The following is a 19508-nucleotide window of genomic DNA, read 5'->3' as shown; positions in this document are numbered from 1 at the left end:
GTTCAGGACCTTTAAATGTAAAATGATGTACATGAGAAAAAAGGTCAGATGACTGAAGTGTTATGTGACATTTTATTTTTATATAAAATACATAAATAAAGCATCTGCAGGTGGCATCAGGAGCATGTGCACATATTCATATACACACTAACACGTGTGTGTGTGTGTGTGTAGGACTCAGACGCACTACCAGGCGTACTATTCACCCCAGAGAATAAAGTAGAAAGAAAACGATGGTAGTCGCAGCCATTTGAGAATATAGATATTTTGCTTGGACCAATGCCTGCCGACTATACAGGTCACATGATCACAGGCAGCAGTTCTGTGCTCACAACGCTGACCCTGGAGGCACTGATCTGGGACAGGTTTAACGGATCATAGCTCCTGTTAACCAGGCGGCTGACCTGAGATCAGTGCAATCAGAAGTCACTACATTTATTTAAGATATGCCTCTCAAATGGTGCAAAATATCTCCCATTAAAATGAGCAAATAAAGACGAGAAACACGTTTGAAAAAGAAAGCAGCGTCCAATTCTTATCCCTGGAGGACTTTAAACATCCTACATTTCCTTTTTCAAAAATGACTTCACTCAAGTTTGGAAAGAACCTCCTCAGCTTTTCTGCTCTTGAAAAGCAAGAAAATAAACATTTTGACAAGTGGAGTACAGTATTACTTTTAGTATCTCCTGGATTCTACTGATTGCACATTGGAACATCTGTCCTTAAACTTGAACATACAACGAGGCTCTGGCTCACCATCTCTAACTTGCTCCCAGGACTTCTTTGGCCAAACAAATGTAACTGTAACTTTCACGTGGCAAATCAAACGACTGTCCAAAGCGTCTCGACATGAAAAACCCTGTCAGCTGACAAGTTAGAGGAGGCGAGCGCAGCGACCAGACAGACTGTGGGAGGGGGGCCGTCCCCAATTGGATGAAGGCGCGTGGGGCAGACACACAGATACAACATGTATAATCCACGAAACAAAAAAATATGTATAAACCAACATTCCTCAGAAAAAACAAAACAATAATAGTGCTGTTTTCTGATCAGTCCCTCAATGATGGAGAAAAAAAACAAAAAACAGTACAAACTGTAAAATCGACTTATCTGCCTTGGACTGCTTCAAACGAGCTGCGCAAACATAGAACATAACACAGCACATTGTACTGTGTATAACTGTGTATGTGACAAATACAGGTCTTATGTCAAAATGGCACTAAGCATGGCGGAGTGACTCCTACAGTAATGAGCGCTTAGAACTCCTCCACTGAAAACTATTGACCATGCAGCACGAGCCACGTGGAAGCAGCACAACAGATCGATATGTTCGGGGATTCACCTCCCTTTGGGTTTTTATAAAGCCTCTGTACACCTCTTTTTTTATCTCAAAACATAACTCTTCTTTCAGTTAACAACTGTATTCAGACTTTCTGCTAATAAAAAAAAGGGATATTTTGCGATTTGTGCAACAGACAAGTAACAGCTTCTTAACCAGGAGAACTTTCACTGATTTAGGACGCTGGACTGAAATCTGTCCAGCTTTGTTCTGTGTTTGTAGGCAGACTGACTGAACGTGTCGGTCAGGAGGCTGTTTGAACAGCAGGGGAGCGAATCAGAGCTCAGGGTAAAGCTGGGAGAGGCATAGGCATCGTCATCTCCTCACTGGTAGAAAATTGCATGGCAGCGATTAAATTGGATTCATTTGTGAGCGTTTCTGTGCGCGAGCGTGAGCGTCCCCGTCTATGAGGGGGGAGTTTTGAAAGCTCCCCAGGCGTGGAAGCAGCGTATGAAGCAGTGCGGCTCGTTTCCCTTTCGCACCAGTCGCAGCTTCCTGGGTTGTTCGGTGTCCTTGGAGCGCATGTGCTGGATGTAAACCTGGAGAGGGAGCAGGAAGAGGACATGACTACACATGTATACCCCAAAAAAATTAATAAAAAAAAAAAAAAAAAGCACACAAACTGCAGTTTCTCACTCACCTGGCAGGCTTTAAGGCTGAGTTTGATCTCCACCTGGCTGGTCTGAGTACCGACCCACATGTACACCTGAGCGAAAATTAGAAAAACGACAACACGGTCATGAATGACATCCCGAAAATGTAACAAATTCCACTGTAGAAAATCAAATCTTTGAGCGGTTGTTACCTCTTTTCCGTTGTCCAGCAACATGATGTCATCATCAGCCAAGTCATCCTGACAGAAGTCTGAGCACTTCTCTGACACGGAGAAATAACCCTTCTCGTTCGAACACCTGGGGGAAGGAAGGAGGGAGAGGCAGAGGGGGAAGAGCAATAAATTGTGGGGAAGTGAACGTCGGACAGAAAGGAGCGGATATGAGAGAGGGAAGATGGATACAGACAGATGAGCGGCAAAGTGATAGAAGCAGATCTTTGTAAAACATAACGTTCACTCACCTGAAGAGTCGAGCAAATTTCATATAATCTGCATCTTCATCGTACTGCTTCTGAGAGCCAATCCCCACCCAGAAGAAGTTCTCTGGCTCCTCCCCCTCATTAATCACCTAGGATACAAATTCATTGGTCAGTTTAACAGAATATACTTTCAGGCAAAATCTTGTTGAGACATTTAAAAAAAAAAAAAAAAAAAAAAAGTTTTACGGGCGTTTCAGAGTTCAGCCTTTGCCGTCTCTCTTCATTAGTGCAAATACTTCACATTTCTTTTAGGGGTGCTCATCAGGGAGATTTTTAGATTACAGCGATGTTTTGGTGTAATTCGAGCTGCACTGAGAATTAAAAACCAAGTAGAAAAGGAATGCGTTTTCTGAACAACCTTCAAGTTTGCTCAAAGCTGAAAATGTGTTATGTGTTCCATGTAAAGACTGAATTAAGTGTAACTGCGGAGTGAAGTTGACGAACTTAGAGGAAATAAAACTGTTAAAGTGTGATGAACTGAGCTGAAAGTGTCAGCTGTGGTGCTTAGAGGAAAACAGCTGCACCCAGTGTCCTTTTTTTTTTTTCCTTCCCAGATTGCTCCGACTTTTTTGTGCAACCGCCACATGCCCTTTTGGTTGAAAACCTCTTTTCAACTTTTCATAGAGGTGCAGGTGTCACTGCTATTACTCCCTTTCAAGTAACCAATCATATAGCAGGACTTGACAACCTGGTAACAAAGGAAATGGAGGAGAAAGTGTTATCACAGAGTCAGTGAAGCCCATTTGTTAGATTAGAGCAGATCAGCCGGACACTGAATTGCGACAGCATCAAATTGCACCCTTATTTTCTCTCACTGCAAGAGCGCTTCATCCCAGCACTTATCTGTCAGACAAAAACACTATATGGGCTTTAAGAGATGAAAGCAGCTGAAGTGTCAGCTGCAGAGTGTGAGGGGAATTTATACTTGACAGAGTTCACTGAATATTTCAAGTTACACGCAGGCTGACTGTGAAAAACTAATAGAAATGAACGTAGGGATAGAACATTCCTACTAAGACGTGTGTGCGTGCACGTTTACCTGTTTGCTGTATGTGTCATCGAACATGCTGTTCATGATGTCCTCGGCCAGTTTGGCTTCGTCAGGGTCGGCGGCTCTGCCCACCCAGGTGTAAACGATGCCCTGATTGTCTGTGCTCTCAAATGGTACCTGCAAAGGACGTATGCAGTTAGACAGAAACCAAACCAAAGGAGTTTTCTTGGTCTAGGAGATAATCTCTAGTGGGTTTGATACAAATTATTTGTTATTTTTGTAAGACATATATCACAACCTTGAGAATGAAGCAAAATTCTGAGTTCAAGTTGCTGGAATCTGTTCCAATCTGGATGGTCCTAAGAGAGAGATTAGAAGGTAAGAAAAACTGTCAAACCTTGTCTGGAGGACACAGATGAGTGAGTGCTTGTGACAGTCAGTGATAATTGTACTGTGCGTACCTGGTGCAAAGTGCGCTGCCATTGGTGCGTATGTGGTAGAGGGAGGGCTGAACAGAGTCATTCTTCTGTTTCCTCTTCCCTTTGTGGATGATGAACTTCCTCTTGAAATGGGACAGGAACTTGAGGTTCTCCTGCTGCTGGGTCATACGCACCACCTAAACAGTTCGGCACAGTGTTGTAAAAACCACGGGCTTGTACTCTGATTGGAGCACATATGATGAGCAAAAAGATGCTGACAGTACGACTCTGCCCCAGTACCTTCAGCTTTCCAGGGAAAAGACTCTCAAACTTCTTCTGCAGGGAGAAGGTGAAGGTGAGCCAGCCCATGTTGGAGGCCTGCCTGCCCTGCCAGAAGTACACAACACACTGGAAGTCCTCCTCGGGCTGTTTGTCCTCCTCCTCTGCTTGTCCTCCTTCCCCCCCACCTTCGCCCTCCTTCTTCTCCTTCTCCTCGTCTTCGTACTCTACGGGCACCCAGTACCTAAGAGGGCAGAGTGAGATTAGAGTAAGACAATAACTCACTTTGACGGAACATTATCAAGCTGATGGAGTTATTTCTCTTCCATGTTTGAATGCATAAACATCTTATGAGACCTAAAAGCACGACGGTTGAGGGAAGGACACCCTGTAAACTGTCCATTTCTGTATATAGATAATATAAAGCAACTTCAGTCTTTTCATCTCAAATACAAAAAAACCCCAACATTTTAAGTGAATTGAGGTCAAGCACAACATTTTCACCTCTGCTTAATCCCGGACGTCGGTGCACAGTCACACACATCCCTACCTGCAGAGGAAGACGTAGCAGTCCTGAGTGTGGAAGTGGCCAAACTCCTCCTCAGGTAGCCGAGCAAACTTCTTTCCCTCCAACACGAATCCCTCCATGCCATCCAGGTCCTCATTCCACTCCTCCATCAGCTGCTCAGCCTAGACAGCAAAGACGCATATGTAAAAAGCAGAGGCTTAAAGATTTTGCTTTTATTGAGCGTGAAGGGAATCAATAACGGCAACGCGTGTGCCGTTACCTCAGTAAGCGGCATGGCTGGCTGCCTGGGGAGGAAGAGAGCCGTGAGGTCGGCTTTCATCTGGTCCCTTTTCTCTGCGTCCTTCTTCACCTGGGAGAGAAGACACAGATAAATGCTTGCTGCGCTAACAAGACACGGTTCAATCAAGTTCGGTCTGCTATTAAAGTACATAACTACATATAACATTTACACTTTTTTTAAACACACACACACACACACACACACACACACACACGACTGACCTTGCCCTGCAGGTTGTCTGTCTGCTGTACAGTCTCAGCTGCTCTGGTGTAGTCCACCTTTAACACATCATCCCAGTTCTTAAACTTGGACTTAAACACCTGAGGAAGAGGAGGAGGAATGAAGATTAAAATTTACTGTACTGAACTGTGTAAAATATGAGACTTCATAATAGCTTTTTACAGTTTGCTTACCATTGCAATAGAATTGATATGCACAACAACATCATGTAGGCAGTGCTTCATATTTTCAAATGTATTTCTATTGGTTTAAAATAAATTATTTAAACACCAGTATTACACTTTATCTTTTCTTCCTTCCTGCAGAATTGTGCACCTTGTGCTCCTTGTTTCTGTGTGTGCACCAATTTATTTCTGAGAGTTCCAGTTTACAGCAGCAGTATTTAGCGGTGGGAAGGGTTACCTGGCACTCTGTGCCCTCCAGATTGCGGGTGACGCAGGCGTGTTTGGGCCGGTGCAGCATGGAGCAGATCTCCTGACCCAGTTTTAAGGCGGCAGCTCGGACGAGACGCGGAGACTTCCTCCCGATCCAGATAAACACGTCGGACCAGCAGTCCAGGATGTACACACACTTTGTGTCCAGCAAAGACTGCAGCTGATGAGAGGGATGGAAATGTGGAGGAGTGAAAAAGAGGTGAAGAGAAAATTGGGCTAGTGAGACGACACAGGTATGCAGCAGATAAACATACCAGTCTCAGCTCCGGCAGGGTGTCCAGTTTGATCTTATGGTCTTTGTGCTCAACTGACAGCTTGTAGTTAATCTGTGGCAGCTCCAGGTAGCCCAGACCCAAGCCCACCTACAGGGTAACGGTAAAGAAAGCATCAGTGAATTAAGGTTTCCAGTTCAGCAAAGCCATTTTGTTAGCATGATTTTTAGCAGTTACAATTAACACCTGATTTCAAGCCTGTGCTACACCTTCTACAACACTGATCAATGTGCATTACACCTACACTAACCTTGATATTACACGTACATTTCTCCTGCAGTCCACAATGAGCAGCATTCTCATGCTCAGTTACAGAGAGGGGTATGTATAAAGGCTGGTAAAAAGACTTACCTTGTATAGTTTAGGTCTGACAGGAGAGAAGTCATCTGGTACGTGTTTCTTAATCTCCTCAGGTTGTCCTCCCAGTACCTCCCAGAACCCCGGAGGCTCCTGGTTCTGTAGGAGGGTTGTGATCTCCGCCTTCCCCTTTCGCTCATTCTTGTTTATCTTTTCTGCAAATAACCTGAAAAATGGAATCACTGCACTTAGCAATTCACTACAATTAACAGGCTGGACTCAGCAACAAGTTGTTTCTTTGATTAATTGTGTCTTTAATGTGGATTTGCAAAAGCGGCAGAAAAGTTTGCGTCCGCACTCGCTTTGTGTCTTACCTGGCCTTTGTGGTGCCGCTGAGGGTAGCGCTGGCTCCTCTCCAGACGAAGATCTCCAGCCCCGTGTCCAACAGGAAGACATAGCTACCAAAAGGAGAAAGACAGGATGTTATGGACACACCACCCCACAGACTGAATGAGACACAGAATATATCAAATAGCAGCAGGAAAAAATTAGCAACGAATCAACTGCAGGCATAGAATAGGTGCAGTGATTACATTTTTTAATGGAGGGTGTAGCAAACTACGTGTGTTATGTGGTAGGGAGGGTGTGTGAGAGTTACCGGGGGTCGAGGGAGGAGGCCTTCACCGGTACAGACTCCAGTCTGATGTTTTTCTTGCCGTAAACTCTGTACAACCTGATAAAACCAAACAGACACAGTAGTTCACGTTGCATAATTCTCAATTAATAATAGCTCAATGTGCAAAAAGCTGAGAAAATCATTCAGACTCCACTTTTTTCTGTTCTAAAAGTCAGAGATAAAGAATATAAGAGATTTGAGTCGACTTAGAAGAGATAAAGAAAACAAATTGATGCATTTCCTAAAAAAGTTCCTTCCAGCCTACCTGATAGAATAGTTTGTGTCCTCCACGGTGTAGAATCCGCTGGCTGTTCCTCCCTCAATGTAGGAGATCTCATTGTTAAACACCTGCACACAAGGACAAAGACAAAAACTGTCATTTATAGCACACAGTTGACAATTCACACAGGTATAAAGGTTAGTCACTTATTTATGTGTATATCTCTGTATGCATGCTGATGTATGTGCAGAGCGTTTTCTACATACGGCGCTGAACTCCTCGCTCTCGTCTCCCATCTCTTCCCGTATCGTCCTGCACTCAGCTCCAAGGAAGTTCCTGAGATTGACAGCGTGGATGGCAGAGCCGGCCTTCTTGTCCAGAGTGGCCTCCTGGCCGATCCAGTAGTAGATCTCCCAGTTCAACGCGCCGTTGTCATCCAGGAAGGTCTACAATCGCAAAAAGAAGAACGTGGGAAAGATGAGAACAATACAGGGACAAGGGCGGAGGCTCTGGCCAAAAGGATAATAATCTGTTTTGTTCAATTAATCCATTTTATTTTATCCATTTATCCATTTTTGCTGCTGCTTATCTTCTGTATATGATGGTGGATTTGATGTGTTACCTTGAGGATGATGTAGCTATCAGCCTCATAGAATTTGCCATGGAAAGCTTCGTCCACTTGGGTGGGAATAAAGTTCTCTATCTGCCACACGGTTACACCGGGAACCTGTAGGAGCAGACGAGATACTGTGAGTATCTATACTGAACACTTTTATAACACATGGACTCTGGTTGGTTGTAGCTGGGAAAGGTGAGAGCACGTGCACACACACACGCACAGATAAATAGATTACCTGCCCCACATCCTCAATAAAGAACTCGGAGTAGTCCAGCTGTGGTTTCTCTAGACTCTTGTCCCAGCGCCGAATCTTTAAGTCACCATATTTCAAATCCCCGTTCTCCTGCAAAATCATCAGATTTATTGGTAAATAAAATGTAAATCATCCCTATTGTGTTTATCAGTCTCCCTGTGACCTGCATAGCCAAGCGTCTTTCTTTTCTTTTTCCTCACCTCCAAGTTTTTCTTCTCCTGTGCGACATCACTCATGCCCTTCAGCACCTGCTTTGCCTGATCGTCCTGAGAACAGTCCTTCCTTCTCCTTAGCCTCATCTTCCTCGCCAGGGGATCTCTGGGGCTGGCTCCTGGACACATGCACACACACATGCAGATTTAAGCCTCCTCAAGAAAATACACAAGCTGGATCGACGGTAGAAGAAAAAAAAAGGCAAAACAAAAATATATTCATGTGCCAAGTTTTCCACAGTTCCACACACACCTCCTCCAGCAGCAGCTACAGTAGCAGGCGAGGCTCCGGCCAGCCGGAGCTGGTTCTGCAGGGAGAAGTCAATGTTGTACCACTCGGCTGCTCTGTCGACTGGTTTAGGAGGCATCACCAGGTTGGGGTTCTCGCGCACATCCAACATCTACAAAAAGATTAAATTCATTTAAAGGAAATTAATTAGGGCCCGAGCACCAAGCGGTCCAGCTAGTTTCCTCATGACAGAACCAACTAATCCTGCAGTCACACTGAAGCTTTCCTCGTTTCACTGCAGCCCAGTTGCTCAATTGGTCCAGTTTGCCTCAGTCGACTGCCAACTGCACCTGATCACAGTAGGTCCACTAAAAGTGCTTGTTTGATCCACTGACAGGCTCAGAGTGTTATTCCAAGTGTGTGACAGCATCATGGAAAGGATCCCTACAGAGAGAGACCTGGAAGATCCTTTTGGTTTAACCACAAGCAGCCGTTATATCGCTCTCTGCACACACACCAGACTACATTCACAAAAACAGGGATTTTACCACACAGAACACAGGAAGCTGCTGCTCTGCTGCTGCCTCATTCGGTTAGTATGTTTGTGTTGTTGTGTGCTATATAAATATTTCTTTGGATCCAAACTAACCATTAAAAGCATCAAAGTAACACAATGACATAAACAAACTCACTGATTGAGTCAGCTGTAGAAGAGAAGCACTGATGTTCGGTAAAATCCCTGTTTTATCGCGTGGAAGGGTCGGAGTCCAGCAACAGGATGGAGCCGCCGCACGCCACGACGTGCACGGAGGTGCGAGGGCCCTCCAACGCTGCTTGCAGCTTTAATTTAATTTAAATTCCTAACCTTGTTTTTCAGTCATGACGGAGGTTACCACCAGATCACTTTAAAGCTCTTACTCATATTACTATAATATAATTAATAATACAATATAAAGGCTGTTTGAGTCCAGTGTTGTCAGAGTTCAGTGTGGTGAGTGTTGTACCTCTAAGTCAGTCAAGAAGTGGATGGCTTCAGGTAGTGTTACCAGGCGGTTTTTATTCAGCACCAGCTTCTTCAGCTTACCACACCTAGACAACAACACAACATATTCACATGACCTCATATTCTTGTGTGATGATAAAATGCATCTATAGATGAATTGTCATAACCAATACATTTCTGCATAGCTGTTGAGTTTGGCTGTGTAAGATGAACTTGTTCTTCATAATCACCTAGCCTTTTAGGAACACTCTCAATCAGCGTGTGTGTTTGTGTGTATGCTCACCGGCAGAGTCCCTCGGGGATAAGTTCCAGGTTGTTGTTCGCGGCCATGAACTCAGTGAGGCTGGACAGTTTGCCAACGCCTGGTGGAACCCCGTCAAAGTCCAGTTTGTTGGAGTTTACGTAAAGCTTCTTCAGCTTGGACAGCTTACAAATTGCGGACTGGATGGAAACACGCACACACAAACATTAAATGTTACACATTATAGATATTATACAGTGAAATGCATCGAAGTAAATCTAGTAAATCAGATTAACAAATCACACAGTCAACCACTTTGCTTGTTAAAGGTTAGTTCATGGAAATTCACATATTTCTCCAGATAGCTTTGGTTTATTAGCCCAGGTTTAATATTGCACTCCAGCTACACAACTTTCTAAACATTGGTAATAAAAAAAAAAAAAGAGTGGCTCCTGGAGAGAGAAGAGTAATCATTATTGTCCTTACAGGCAGTGAGGTGAGCTGGTTGCGGCTCAGGTTGAGCGTCTCCAGCTGAGTCCACTGGTCGATGCAGAGGGACAGTTCTGAGATCTGATTACTGCTTAGGTTGAGTCTCTTCAAACTGCCCAGTGAATAGAGGCACTCCGGCACCCGAGTCAGGTCGTTACATGACAGGTCAACATCTGGGAGGCACAGGAGGGAGCATATGTTTGTAATAGCACTATGATGCCGCAAACAGAGAATATGAGGATATACACAAAGTGAACCATCTACGAAAAATGTACCACAGATGAATGCCAAGAGGTAAAAGTAAGAATGGAACTGTGCCATGTCCCCAAATGAGTGGTCTGGAAAAAACAAGAAAGTGGTATGTGTGTGTGTGTTACCTGCTAAATGTGTCAGACCCTCCAGGCTGGTGGGCATGTTGCTCTGGGTCCTCTGGGTGTTCCTCAGGTGGAGAGTCTGTAATGCCACCATGGCTGGCAGCTGGCTGCTCAGACACAAAGACATAAAGGTCAGCATATTTCTGTTTTTTAAAAAAAATGAATGTACCACTTGCATGTAACACAAAACCTAGGAAAAGTTGGGAAGTAACGGTACAGAAACAAAACCATGTCTTCTTACCGCAATTGGGCATGCATCAGTGGGTTGTTGTTCAGTATGAGCGTTTGCAGGTGAACCAGACGTCTCATCTGGGGTGGCAGGCTGTCCAGCTTGTTGTCGCTCAGGTCCAGATACAGCAAATCTGTCAGGTTGATGAACAGCTGGTTGGGGATGGAGTCGATGCTGTTGTGGCTCAGATTCAGCACCAGCATGTTCCTGCTGTTCTCCAGGTCTCTGGGGATCTCTGTCAGCTGATTGTAGCTAAGGTCCTGAAGGAGAAGTAGGGAACCGTGAGAAAAACATGATACTGTTTTTAGTGAAAAAACTGTCTGCAAGCCAGTTATTTCTGGGAAGTTCATAAGAGGCAGTGGACCAGAAAAAAAAGAAGGAAATGAAGCAATGTGTTGCCGAAAGTGTGGGTAGACTGTAAAAAAGTCTGTGATAAGCAGAGTGGTGGGGACTGTGTGAAATAATAATGTACCAGCACAGAGAGGTCATCTAGCTGAAAGATGTCATCTGGGACTCCAGAGTTTTTCAAGTTGTTGGCTCTGGCTACCACCGCCTGCACACACAGTGAAACACATTTAGGACACTATCATAATTGGTACAAGTAAAAACAGACCAGATAACCCATGTGAACTTGTTAAAGCATTGTTGTTGCTTATGGCTTCGTAGGTAATTTACAAAGAAATCTGCATGTATTTATTGTGTATCTTTTTGCATGTGTGGGTTTCAGTTACCCGTAAATTTGGTAAGCTGGACAGTTCTCCATGTAAGGTGGTCAGGCTGTTGTGACTCACTGAAAGATGCTCCTAAAGGAGGAAAAATTGAGGTTTGGATTACAAGTACACAGTGCACTGCACAAACAAAACATAATAATCTTCAATCCCATAAATAAACCCAAAAAGGTCACTGCTGTGAAATGTACCTCTTGCACTACTACCCAGTCGTCTCTAAGTAGAATTATTTAACTGCAAACAGGATAAAATCAAAGCAGATTTAAGATAAACACATCCCAGACACTGTGGCTCCTAGACATGATAACAGACTAATCTTATTTACATACACCTGGCAAGAGTTTGCATGGATAATGTTTTCACCATGACCTGTTGAATGCAACTTTGGGGGCTTAGATTAGACAATCCTTTCAAAACATCTTGAGGATTAAGGTAGGGTTGTGCGTGTTCTTAATCAGGTGAGGTTTCAGAAGTGAATTGCACCAATCTGCTTACTTGATATCCTCTGTTCCGCACACATCAAGTTTAAAACTTTGGTATGCTTTGACAGCAATTAATATCACTGCTATCAACAATGCAAGAATAGATGCTCATAATAATACCTATAACGCTAAATTGGGTAAACATACATTGATATAGTACACATTAGCACACAAAGCGTGATGAAAATACTAACCTATGACTTATACATTTACCACTGTTACTATTAACACCGTTACTGTTACAATAATAACACATTACCATTGCCACTGTGATAATGGTAAACACAGAATAATCACATCAAGAACAAGAGAGTCCATTCATTATTACCAAAACTGGTTAGAGAACAGAACAGCAGCACTAACGTTATGAATGAATGCCTCCACATCTAGAGATGTGAGGGCAAGCTAATAACCAGCAAAGGGCCCTGAATGTCTTTACCAGCTTCTGCAGAGACCCCAGCTCCTCTGGGAGGTAACACAGTCCCGTCCTGTTCAGTTTCAGCCATCGCAGGCTGCTCATACACTTGACGTGCTCTGGGAAATATCCACCCTGGGAAGACAGACAGGGAAGAGAGGTGGGAGACACAGAGAGAGAATGACTTCTGACATCAGTACAATACTAGTACATACTTCTGACTATCTATGAATAGGCAGTATGTTTTCCAGTATGTCAGTGTTAAATTGTGAGTGGGAGTTGGTAAATAAATCCCAGCTAGCATTGTCTGTAAAACACCTTAAATGTTACCAAAACCAGATGTAGAGCTTCGGTCTACTGTCATTGTGTGACAGCTCAAAAACTTCAGTCATTTACAAATCAGCTACATGACTAACTAAATGTAATAGACATCCGGCCAGCTGTGATGTTTAGCCTACATCATCCTTTACAGTCAGGATTAAAATAAAACCTAACAAGAAAACAGTTTAAAGTCGTTATGATTTAGGTCGCAATTTGGCAAAGGAAATTATGTCACCCTACACTGACTCAGATTAGATTTGAATCATCGTTAACTAACACATACAAGAAGTCATTACGCCCGCTTATTTGTGCCACTTTCGGACTAACATGGTAGCTAGCTTTAAGTACACAAATAGTCCTGTCAGTACATGCCGGGTGAGCCCAGCTGTCACTGCTTTTCCAGCCTCCTAAAGCGAGTCAAAAACCCACAAGTATGCCGACACTGTGTGGCTGCTGCCTCTGGACAAACTCTGAGCTAGCTAACGCTATTTTCTAGCGGTGGGAGCACCACCTAACTTCAACACTGATAACGCTGACATTTTTTCTAAGCTTGTGCTTCTGACCCAGACAGCCAAAGTTAGCTAACAGTTAAGCTAAATTAGCCGAGCTAACTTGACGTAGGAAATGAGACCTGCGTTATCACAAACTACCCAGAATAACCTAAGAGTTAGCAAAGTAAATACGAAACCTTAACAAACCCATTCCCATAAACAGAAATATGTTAACCACAAAGCAAGACGCTTGTGGATGGGATTAGACGGCCACTTTGTCCATGTCAAACATCTGACAACTGGCTAACGCCCAATGCTAGCAACGTTAAGCTAAGCTAGTGTTATAGCGAGCTTTAGCTTTTAGCCGTGTGTTGTCTAGAAGTTGGATTAGCAGTAGTTGGCTAGCTAAACAGATTTTAGCCGCTAGACAGCCACAGATATAAAATCAACGAATATTGGTTTAAATCCTTACTTTGAAGTCGTTTCCACTGAGGTCTACCCCCCTTATGAAGGGAAGAACTCCGGTGGCAGCCATTTCTGGTAGATATCAGCTGCTCAGCCCTCAACTGTCTATTTTGGTCTAGCAGCAGCAGGGAGGGCTGTGGCTGGCAGACTATTCTTCTTCTTTTGATTTTTAATTTACAATCGACAAGCACCGTTTGAGGTGCATTACCGCCCCCCCGTGCTTCGGAAAGTTATAATCGTGTTTGTACTGCGCCATCCAGTGGTCACCAGAGACTACAACACATATACGGACGTGTGGGTGTCCCACTTTGGAATAAGGTCTTGCTGGTCGATCAGCTGCGATATTTAAAAGCTTTGACGACAGCTTGTGTCCCCCTTTTTTCATCTTCTACCGGTGTGGGGCCTTATTATGACAAGATTACAGTCTCAGGACTTTTGTCTGAGGCAGTTTAAGGGATATCGAGCTGTCGATTTCTTCGTGAAAATCTCTTTAATCGCACACTTGCAACAAGAAAACCGAGGAATCTGTTGTTGCAGATTGTGTCAAGTCATATAGAGATAACGAGGGTGATACCGGAAAAGACACACTTTTATTTCAAAATAAAGCTTTTTCTCAAGAAAGCTCGCTGTGTACTGTATGTACCGCTCTCGTAAAGCTTTTATTTTGAAAGCAAGATTGAACGTATTTTTAGACGCGATGACATCAGTCATAGACCCTCCCACTCAGCTGTGCCATTAAATGTACCTAGCCTAGCCTGCCATCAGCAAAATAAAATAGCTATTTTGGACTTTTCACTATGGATAAGAGTACTACGCGATACAATGTGCAACTATATATTTACGATCTATCGAGAGGAATGGCCCGCAGCCTCAGTCCCATCATGTTAGGTGAGTACAGATGAAAAATCCGATGCAGCCTGGCCTTGGGGACAAATAAGTGATAACTAATAACAAATACCGGGTGGGGATGCCTTCTCTGGCTTGCCTTGTAATGTCTCTTTTATGTCGTTATTACATAGCAGTGTGCTGATATATGACTGAGCTGTCAAGGTCTAGTTGTTTATTATTTCAACTTTTTATTTCTACCATACAATTCATACATTCATCATTTCGTAAATAAAGTCTCCACATTCTCTTGCAAATTAATTTCGTGACATAGAAACATCTGAATATCCGGTGTAGTGTAGTTTATGTTTTAGTCTTTTATTTTGCTATTATACTCTAAAGCGGGATTGATTTTATGAGCCTTCATCCTAAGGAATGGGTCAAAGGTCCTCAGTAGGATTTGTCAACCAAAAGTGCTTTACTTTGTGCAGAGCCACCTCCTCCTTCTCACTGTTTTCCCCCCCCCTTTTCTTGCAGGAAAGCAACTGGATGGAATCTGGTATGAATCTTCTTTCTGCTATTCTGACAGCTGGCTTGCCTTAGACCCAAAAGTCAGACCTCCTGACTCATAAAAACATTGTAATGTGTGGATCCAGCAGCTGTAGGCCAGTGACCCATTTCTGGTCCCAAAGCACACAGAATAGGCATTGAAAAATCCCTTCTAAGACATAGGGACATAATTAGACACAATGCCAGTAGCTGTTTTTGTCAGTGTTCTATTTCGTGGTGCGGGATGTTTTTATTTGTTTGTTCTGAATTTGGCCTAAAGTCATTCATGAAAAGTAGAAAGGGGGAGTTATAGGATAAAAGTGAGTTGCGACACTTTATCACAAAATAACACATTAATCAAGTTTGGATTTATCTGTTGAAGTGCATTATTTATTCAGATGTTAGCAACATCTGAGTTATTTGGTTTGCCAACTAGTTATTTAGAAAAGAGGCAGTGGGTTGCAAGATAAAATAGATGAAATTGGCTAAAATTGGCTAATCTTCTGTGATCCTGACCCGAATTTACCCCGTGATAATTTTGTGCCCTTCTTCCAGGCACACGGCTATAGTGGCATACGGTGATGAGTTCTTCTTCGGAGGGGAGGGAATCTCCAGCTGTTCACCGGTGAGTCTGTAACAAGAAGACTCATTCATTGCTGCTTCACTTGTCTCATCAACTCATAAAGTACAGTTCTGCTAAAACAAAATCCCTAAAATTAATACGAGCTGTATGTTTACAGGAGCCGTATTAAAATGCTGTCATGTGGAAGACTATCACAATATCAGGTTTCTAGTTCATTGCTTTGAGATGTTTCCAGTTATAAAAGCCTCTAGGCATACCACCGAATGAGAAATCAGCGTGCTCTTTCATTGCCAAATTTGTGATGGCGTTTTAAAATCTGCCTCAGTGATTTTCTGTAATTCCCAGACTACTTTTTAAAGGACGAGGCTGGCGTTTTTTTAAAGATGTTTTCTTGTTTACAAACTGCATCAAAAAACCAAAACCACCAACTTCTTTCCCTTTCTGTGTTACAAATACATACTGTTGTTTCATTTAAAAAAAATAAAAACCAGCTGGGTAATGTAGTTTTTATCAAACATCAATCAAACAAGAGTAAATAGGTTTTTTTTTTTTTGTATTAAGCACTGTTTCCAGCCATGGATTAATACATAATTGGTGCGTTCGGGCAGCAGGACAGTGTATGTGGGGTTGGATCAAAGTAAACTACAGTGCCCATGTTCACTGTAATGAAGGAACCTGTCACACAGTGCGACAGTATGGCTCATTGTGTTTTAATGGGCAGAGAGGAGTAAGATATAACAGGTTTTGGCTACACTGATGAAAACTTGTTTGCAGGATGAATGCACAGTTGATTTTGGTCTTTTCAAGAATTATATAAAATAATAAATATGCTAAACTAGAACAGGCAGAAACTGGTAAATTAGCCTCCCCGAGATTAACGTCTTTCTACATAATTGTGCAAAATGGCGGAAAAACCACTGTCGCACTGTAATTCAGAGGGACTGATAAAATCTGATGTTTTAGATAGCTGAACATTTTTTCTGCAGTCAGACACTGTTCCAACTGTGCTGCCATTGTCTTCCCTTGATGTAATCTAGCTTTCAGCAATTATCCACACAAATCGGAGGAACGCCCTAACAAAGAAAAAATGCTATTTGGAGATTTTTTCCACCCCTGAAGCTACTTGATTGCAATGCATGATCACAGAGGGTGTTGAGATTAAAGTGCTACGAATTCATCTTTGAAAATCAAGTTCAGTTCATCCTCAGACTTCTGAAATTTATGTGTGTAGCAAAGTTCCTTCCCACTTCTTCAGAGACAGTAACTACTGGACCAATAAAACACCATTGACTCTTCTCAGTAGCTCAAATATAATGTGTAAACTTTGTGAGACATTTTTCAGTCTGTCTGCTGTGTGTTTGTCAGGGCGGCACAATGCTCGGTCCTCCAGACACTGTGGTAGAGCTGGGGGAGACTGAAGTGTCTGAGGAGATCTTCATGGATTACCTCTCTTCCCTGGGAGAAAGCACATACAGGTCGAGTAGCCGTTAACCTTATCTTCCTCATACAGAAAATATAATGTTTAAAAGCAGATGCAATAAATTCTATACTTGTGACTGACTGGCCACGATGCATGAAAGCTGCTATTTGACGCATTAACTCTCTTCTATCCTTTTGCTGGTGCAGAGGTGACAGGTATCGTCTGTTCGAGCACAACTGCAACACCTTCACCAACGAGGTGGCTCAGTTCCTGACTGGCAAGCACATCCCCTCCTACATCACCGACCTTCCATCTGAAGTCCTCTCCACGTGAGTCTGCAGCTCAGTCTGCCAGTTTCAACACAAGGCGCCACGCAGCCTTGAATCGAGTTGCACAGATCTCAAACCTAACAAGTGAGCTGAAAAGTTGACGTGCTGCAGCGCTTAGATGAGTTTTTATACCGGGCACTAGAGGGACTTGTGCTTTTGATCTCTTTTTAGCCGCCACATGACTGGTCATATGGCAGACACAAGTGCTGCTGCAAATTCAGTGTGACTCTGCTGCATCTAGGAGAAAACAGGCAGCCCTAGCTACTACTGTGAAAATTATGAGACACACAATTTATATGGTAGCTGCTGGGTGGATGTATTAAAGTTACAATTGTGAGACCAATGAAATGGAATACCTTAAATGGAAAGACTTAATGTAAAACATGAAAACAGAGGAATAGGGTGTAAATGTGTGGTTTAAGCCTGAAAAACTATGCAGTTATTGTGCTATGATTCAGTTTAAAATGTTGAATCAAATCTCTTCCTTCCATCTCCAGACCGTTTGGCCAGATACTGCGGCCCATTCTGGACTCCATCCACATCGCCCCTCCAGGAGGTAACGTCATCAACGGGGGAAGAAACATCTAACCAGAGAGAGAGCAGCAGAGTCACAGAGTGTTCACAAGGTCACTTCCATTGTAGTCAGTCAGCGGGAAGTCTCTCTTTTCTTTTTTTCCTTCTTTCTTAAAAAAAAAAAAAAGAAATTACACAATGGCAGGAGCTGTAACTGACTGCTGACCAGTAAATCCTTAAAATTCATAATTTAAATGTAAGTATTTCCTTAAAACCTAGTTGGGTTATGAAAACTTTTAAGGGGGAACTCACAGGGTTGGGAATCTAATTTAATGTACTGATTTAAAAAAACAAGTGGATTTTGGGGTTTACCAGCAGAGCCAGATATCAAAACAGTTACTTTCCTATACTAAAAGCTGACTTTGATGAATGTGGCCTTCTTAGAAATACATCAGTGAAATATCAGATATCTAATTGAATATTTATATTAAGTAAAATGTAAAAAAAATATACTTAGATGTGGGGCGCTGCAACTTACTTTAGCTTAATTCATGTTTTTTGCTCCACAACATAGAAGTATTGAACTTTTTACTCCTCTACATTTATCTGATAGCTGTAATCAAACCATATACAACATTGAAATACCTCTTTCACATTAGTGAATCCAGCTCATTTACTGCTTCAGCTTTTGTACTAAGGTACAAAATGCTCCTCTACTTTTATTCAAGTTGGAAACCATTTGGTATTCAACCAATGGTATTCCATTGTTTATTTAATAAAGATTATAGTTTATCAGTCTTTTTTTTTCACCACTGACAGACTCATCTGCTGCTGGCTGCAATGAATTTAATCTGAGTGCACACTTTTGCATAGATATCTTTAATATATTTAATTCAATGGATGCTGGTTGATGGAAAACAAGAGTTGAATCTTGGAGAGTCTTTTAATGTCAATCATATTCTAATTTTGCACTTTTATGATTTGTTTTACTGTTTTGTTATTCGGTAGCCTGTACTTAATTTCCCATCAGTAATCCTTTTATGCCTGTAATATTTATCTTGACTGTCTCCATTGGATTTATTAACTCCTCTGTGGCTGCCTACTAACTGTACCTTAAATTATCATTCCATTTATCACATGATTTGTGATATGACATACAGCAGGTGATCGATGCCTAACTTAGCACTGGGGTTGTAAGATTAGAGTTGACTGTGTGTCTTCATAGCAGGACTGGGATCAGTTCATTGTATATTCAGTTATCCATATGTATATAAAAATAAAGCCCTGTTGACATTTGTTAATGGCAGTCGATTATAAAAGTGGGACGAAACAAAGTGATGTTAAAATCATTTTCCAGACAATCCAGGTCCTTTTTTAAATGGTTTTTGACAACAAAAAACAGTTTTCATGGAACCAAGAATCTTTTTTTTTGGTATTAAATCAACTCTCTGATATAACTGAAAGTGAACTGCACCACAGCCCGGCTATATGATATGCGTTGTGCCTCTTGGCCTGTGTTAACAGCTCCACAGGTAGATGCTAATCATAGAAGCATTTTGTTACACAAGTTTATGAAATGCACACGTTCTATTTGCCATGTGGGTAATTCTGAGCAACTGCACATTCAGTTTATTATTTTTTTTAATGTAAAGGTGACCATACGCAGGGCA

The 19508-nt window shown here is 42.4% G+C and overlaps 2 protein-coding genes across 2 annotated transcripts; one reads left to right on the top strand and one right to left on the bottom strand.

Annotated features, from left to right (window-relative positions):
• Positions 1-58: 58 nt before the first annotated feature.
• Positions 59-13727, bottom strand: flii (FLII actin remodeling protein). Its single transcript, XM_070847757.1, has 31 exons — positions 13627-13727; positions 12367-12477; positions 11449-11520; positions 11190-11270; positions 10730-10977; positions 10492-10595; positions 10112-10287; positions 9668-9825; positions 9386-9470; positions 8406-8553; positions 8141-8271; positions 7923-8030; positions 7691-7795; positions 7335-7514; positions 7114-7196; positions 6831-6905; positions 6547-6630; positions 6227-6398; positions 5858-5965; positions 5572-5763; positions 5151-5249; positions 4909-4998; positions 4671-4810; positions 4142-4364; positions 3884-4038; positions 3721-3781; positions 3471-3599; positions 2414-2520; positions 2145-2250; positions 1980-2045; positions 59-1878 (listed from the first exon to the last, which is right to left on the bottom strand). Exons 1-31 carry the CDS (start codon positions 13687-13689, stop codon positions 1744-1746), a joined length of 3795 nt encoding a protein of 1264 aa, XP_070703858.1. The 5' UTR covers positions 13690-13727; the 3' UTR covers positions 59-1743.
• A 620-nt stretch (positions 13728-14347) lies between these two features.
• Positions 14348-18580, top strand: desi1a (desumoylating isopeptidase 1a). The gene is made up of 6 exons (XM_070848191.1): positions 14348-14507; positions 14982-15003; positions 15549-15618; positions 16942-17051; positions 17203-17325; positions 17823-18580. The coding sequence occupies exons 1-6, from the start codon at positions 14417-14419 to the stop codon at positions 17911-17913; spliced, it is 507 nt and encodes a 168-aa protein (XP_070704292.1). The 5' UTR covers positions 14348-14416; the 3' UTR covers positions 17914-18580.
• The last annotated feature ends 928 nt before the right edge of the window (positions 18581-19508 follow it).

This window comes from Pempheris klunzingeri, chromosome 17 (genome assembly GCF_042242105.1).
Source record: "Pempheris klunzingeri isolate RE-2024b chromosome 17, fPemKlu1.hap1, whole genome shotgun sequence".
Taxonomy (NCBI): Eukaryota; Metazoa; Chordata; class Actinopteri; order Acropomatiformes; family Pempheridae; genus Pempheris; species Pempheris klunzingeri.
Note: the sequence above shows the minus strand (reverse complement) of the source record. Positions and strands in the feature narration are given on the sequence as shown.

Bases quoted from the DNA above. Each gene is read 5' to 3' on its own strand.
- flii (XM_070847757.1), bottom strand. From the start codon at position 13,689: ATGGCTGCCACCGGAGTTCTTCCCTTCATAAGGGGGGTAGACCTCAGT. The intron at 10,288-10,491 runs GTAACACACACA...TGTGCCTCCCAG, and splicing joins GGGTCTGACACATTTAGCAG to ATGTTGACCTGTCATGTAAC. The intron at 2,046-2,144 runs GTAACAACCGCT...ATTTTCGCTCAG, and splicing joins TGCTGGACAACGGAAAAGAG to GTGTACATGTGGGTCGGTAC.
- desi1a (XM_070848191.1), top strand. From the start codon at position 14,417: ATGGATAAGAGTACTACGCGATACAATGTGCAACTATATATTTACGAT. The intron at 15,619-16,941 runs GTGAGTCTGTAA...TGTGTTTGTCAG, and splicing joins GAATCTCCAGCTGTTCACCG to GGCGGCACAATGCTCGGTCC. The intron at 17,326-17,822 runs GTGAGTCTGCAG...TTCCATCTCCAG, and splicing joins CCATCTGAAGTCCTCTCCAC to ACCGTTTGGCCAGATACTGC.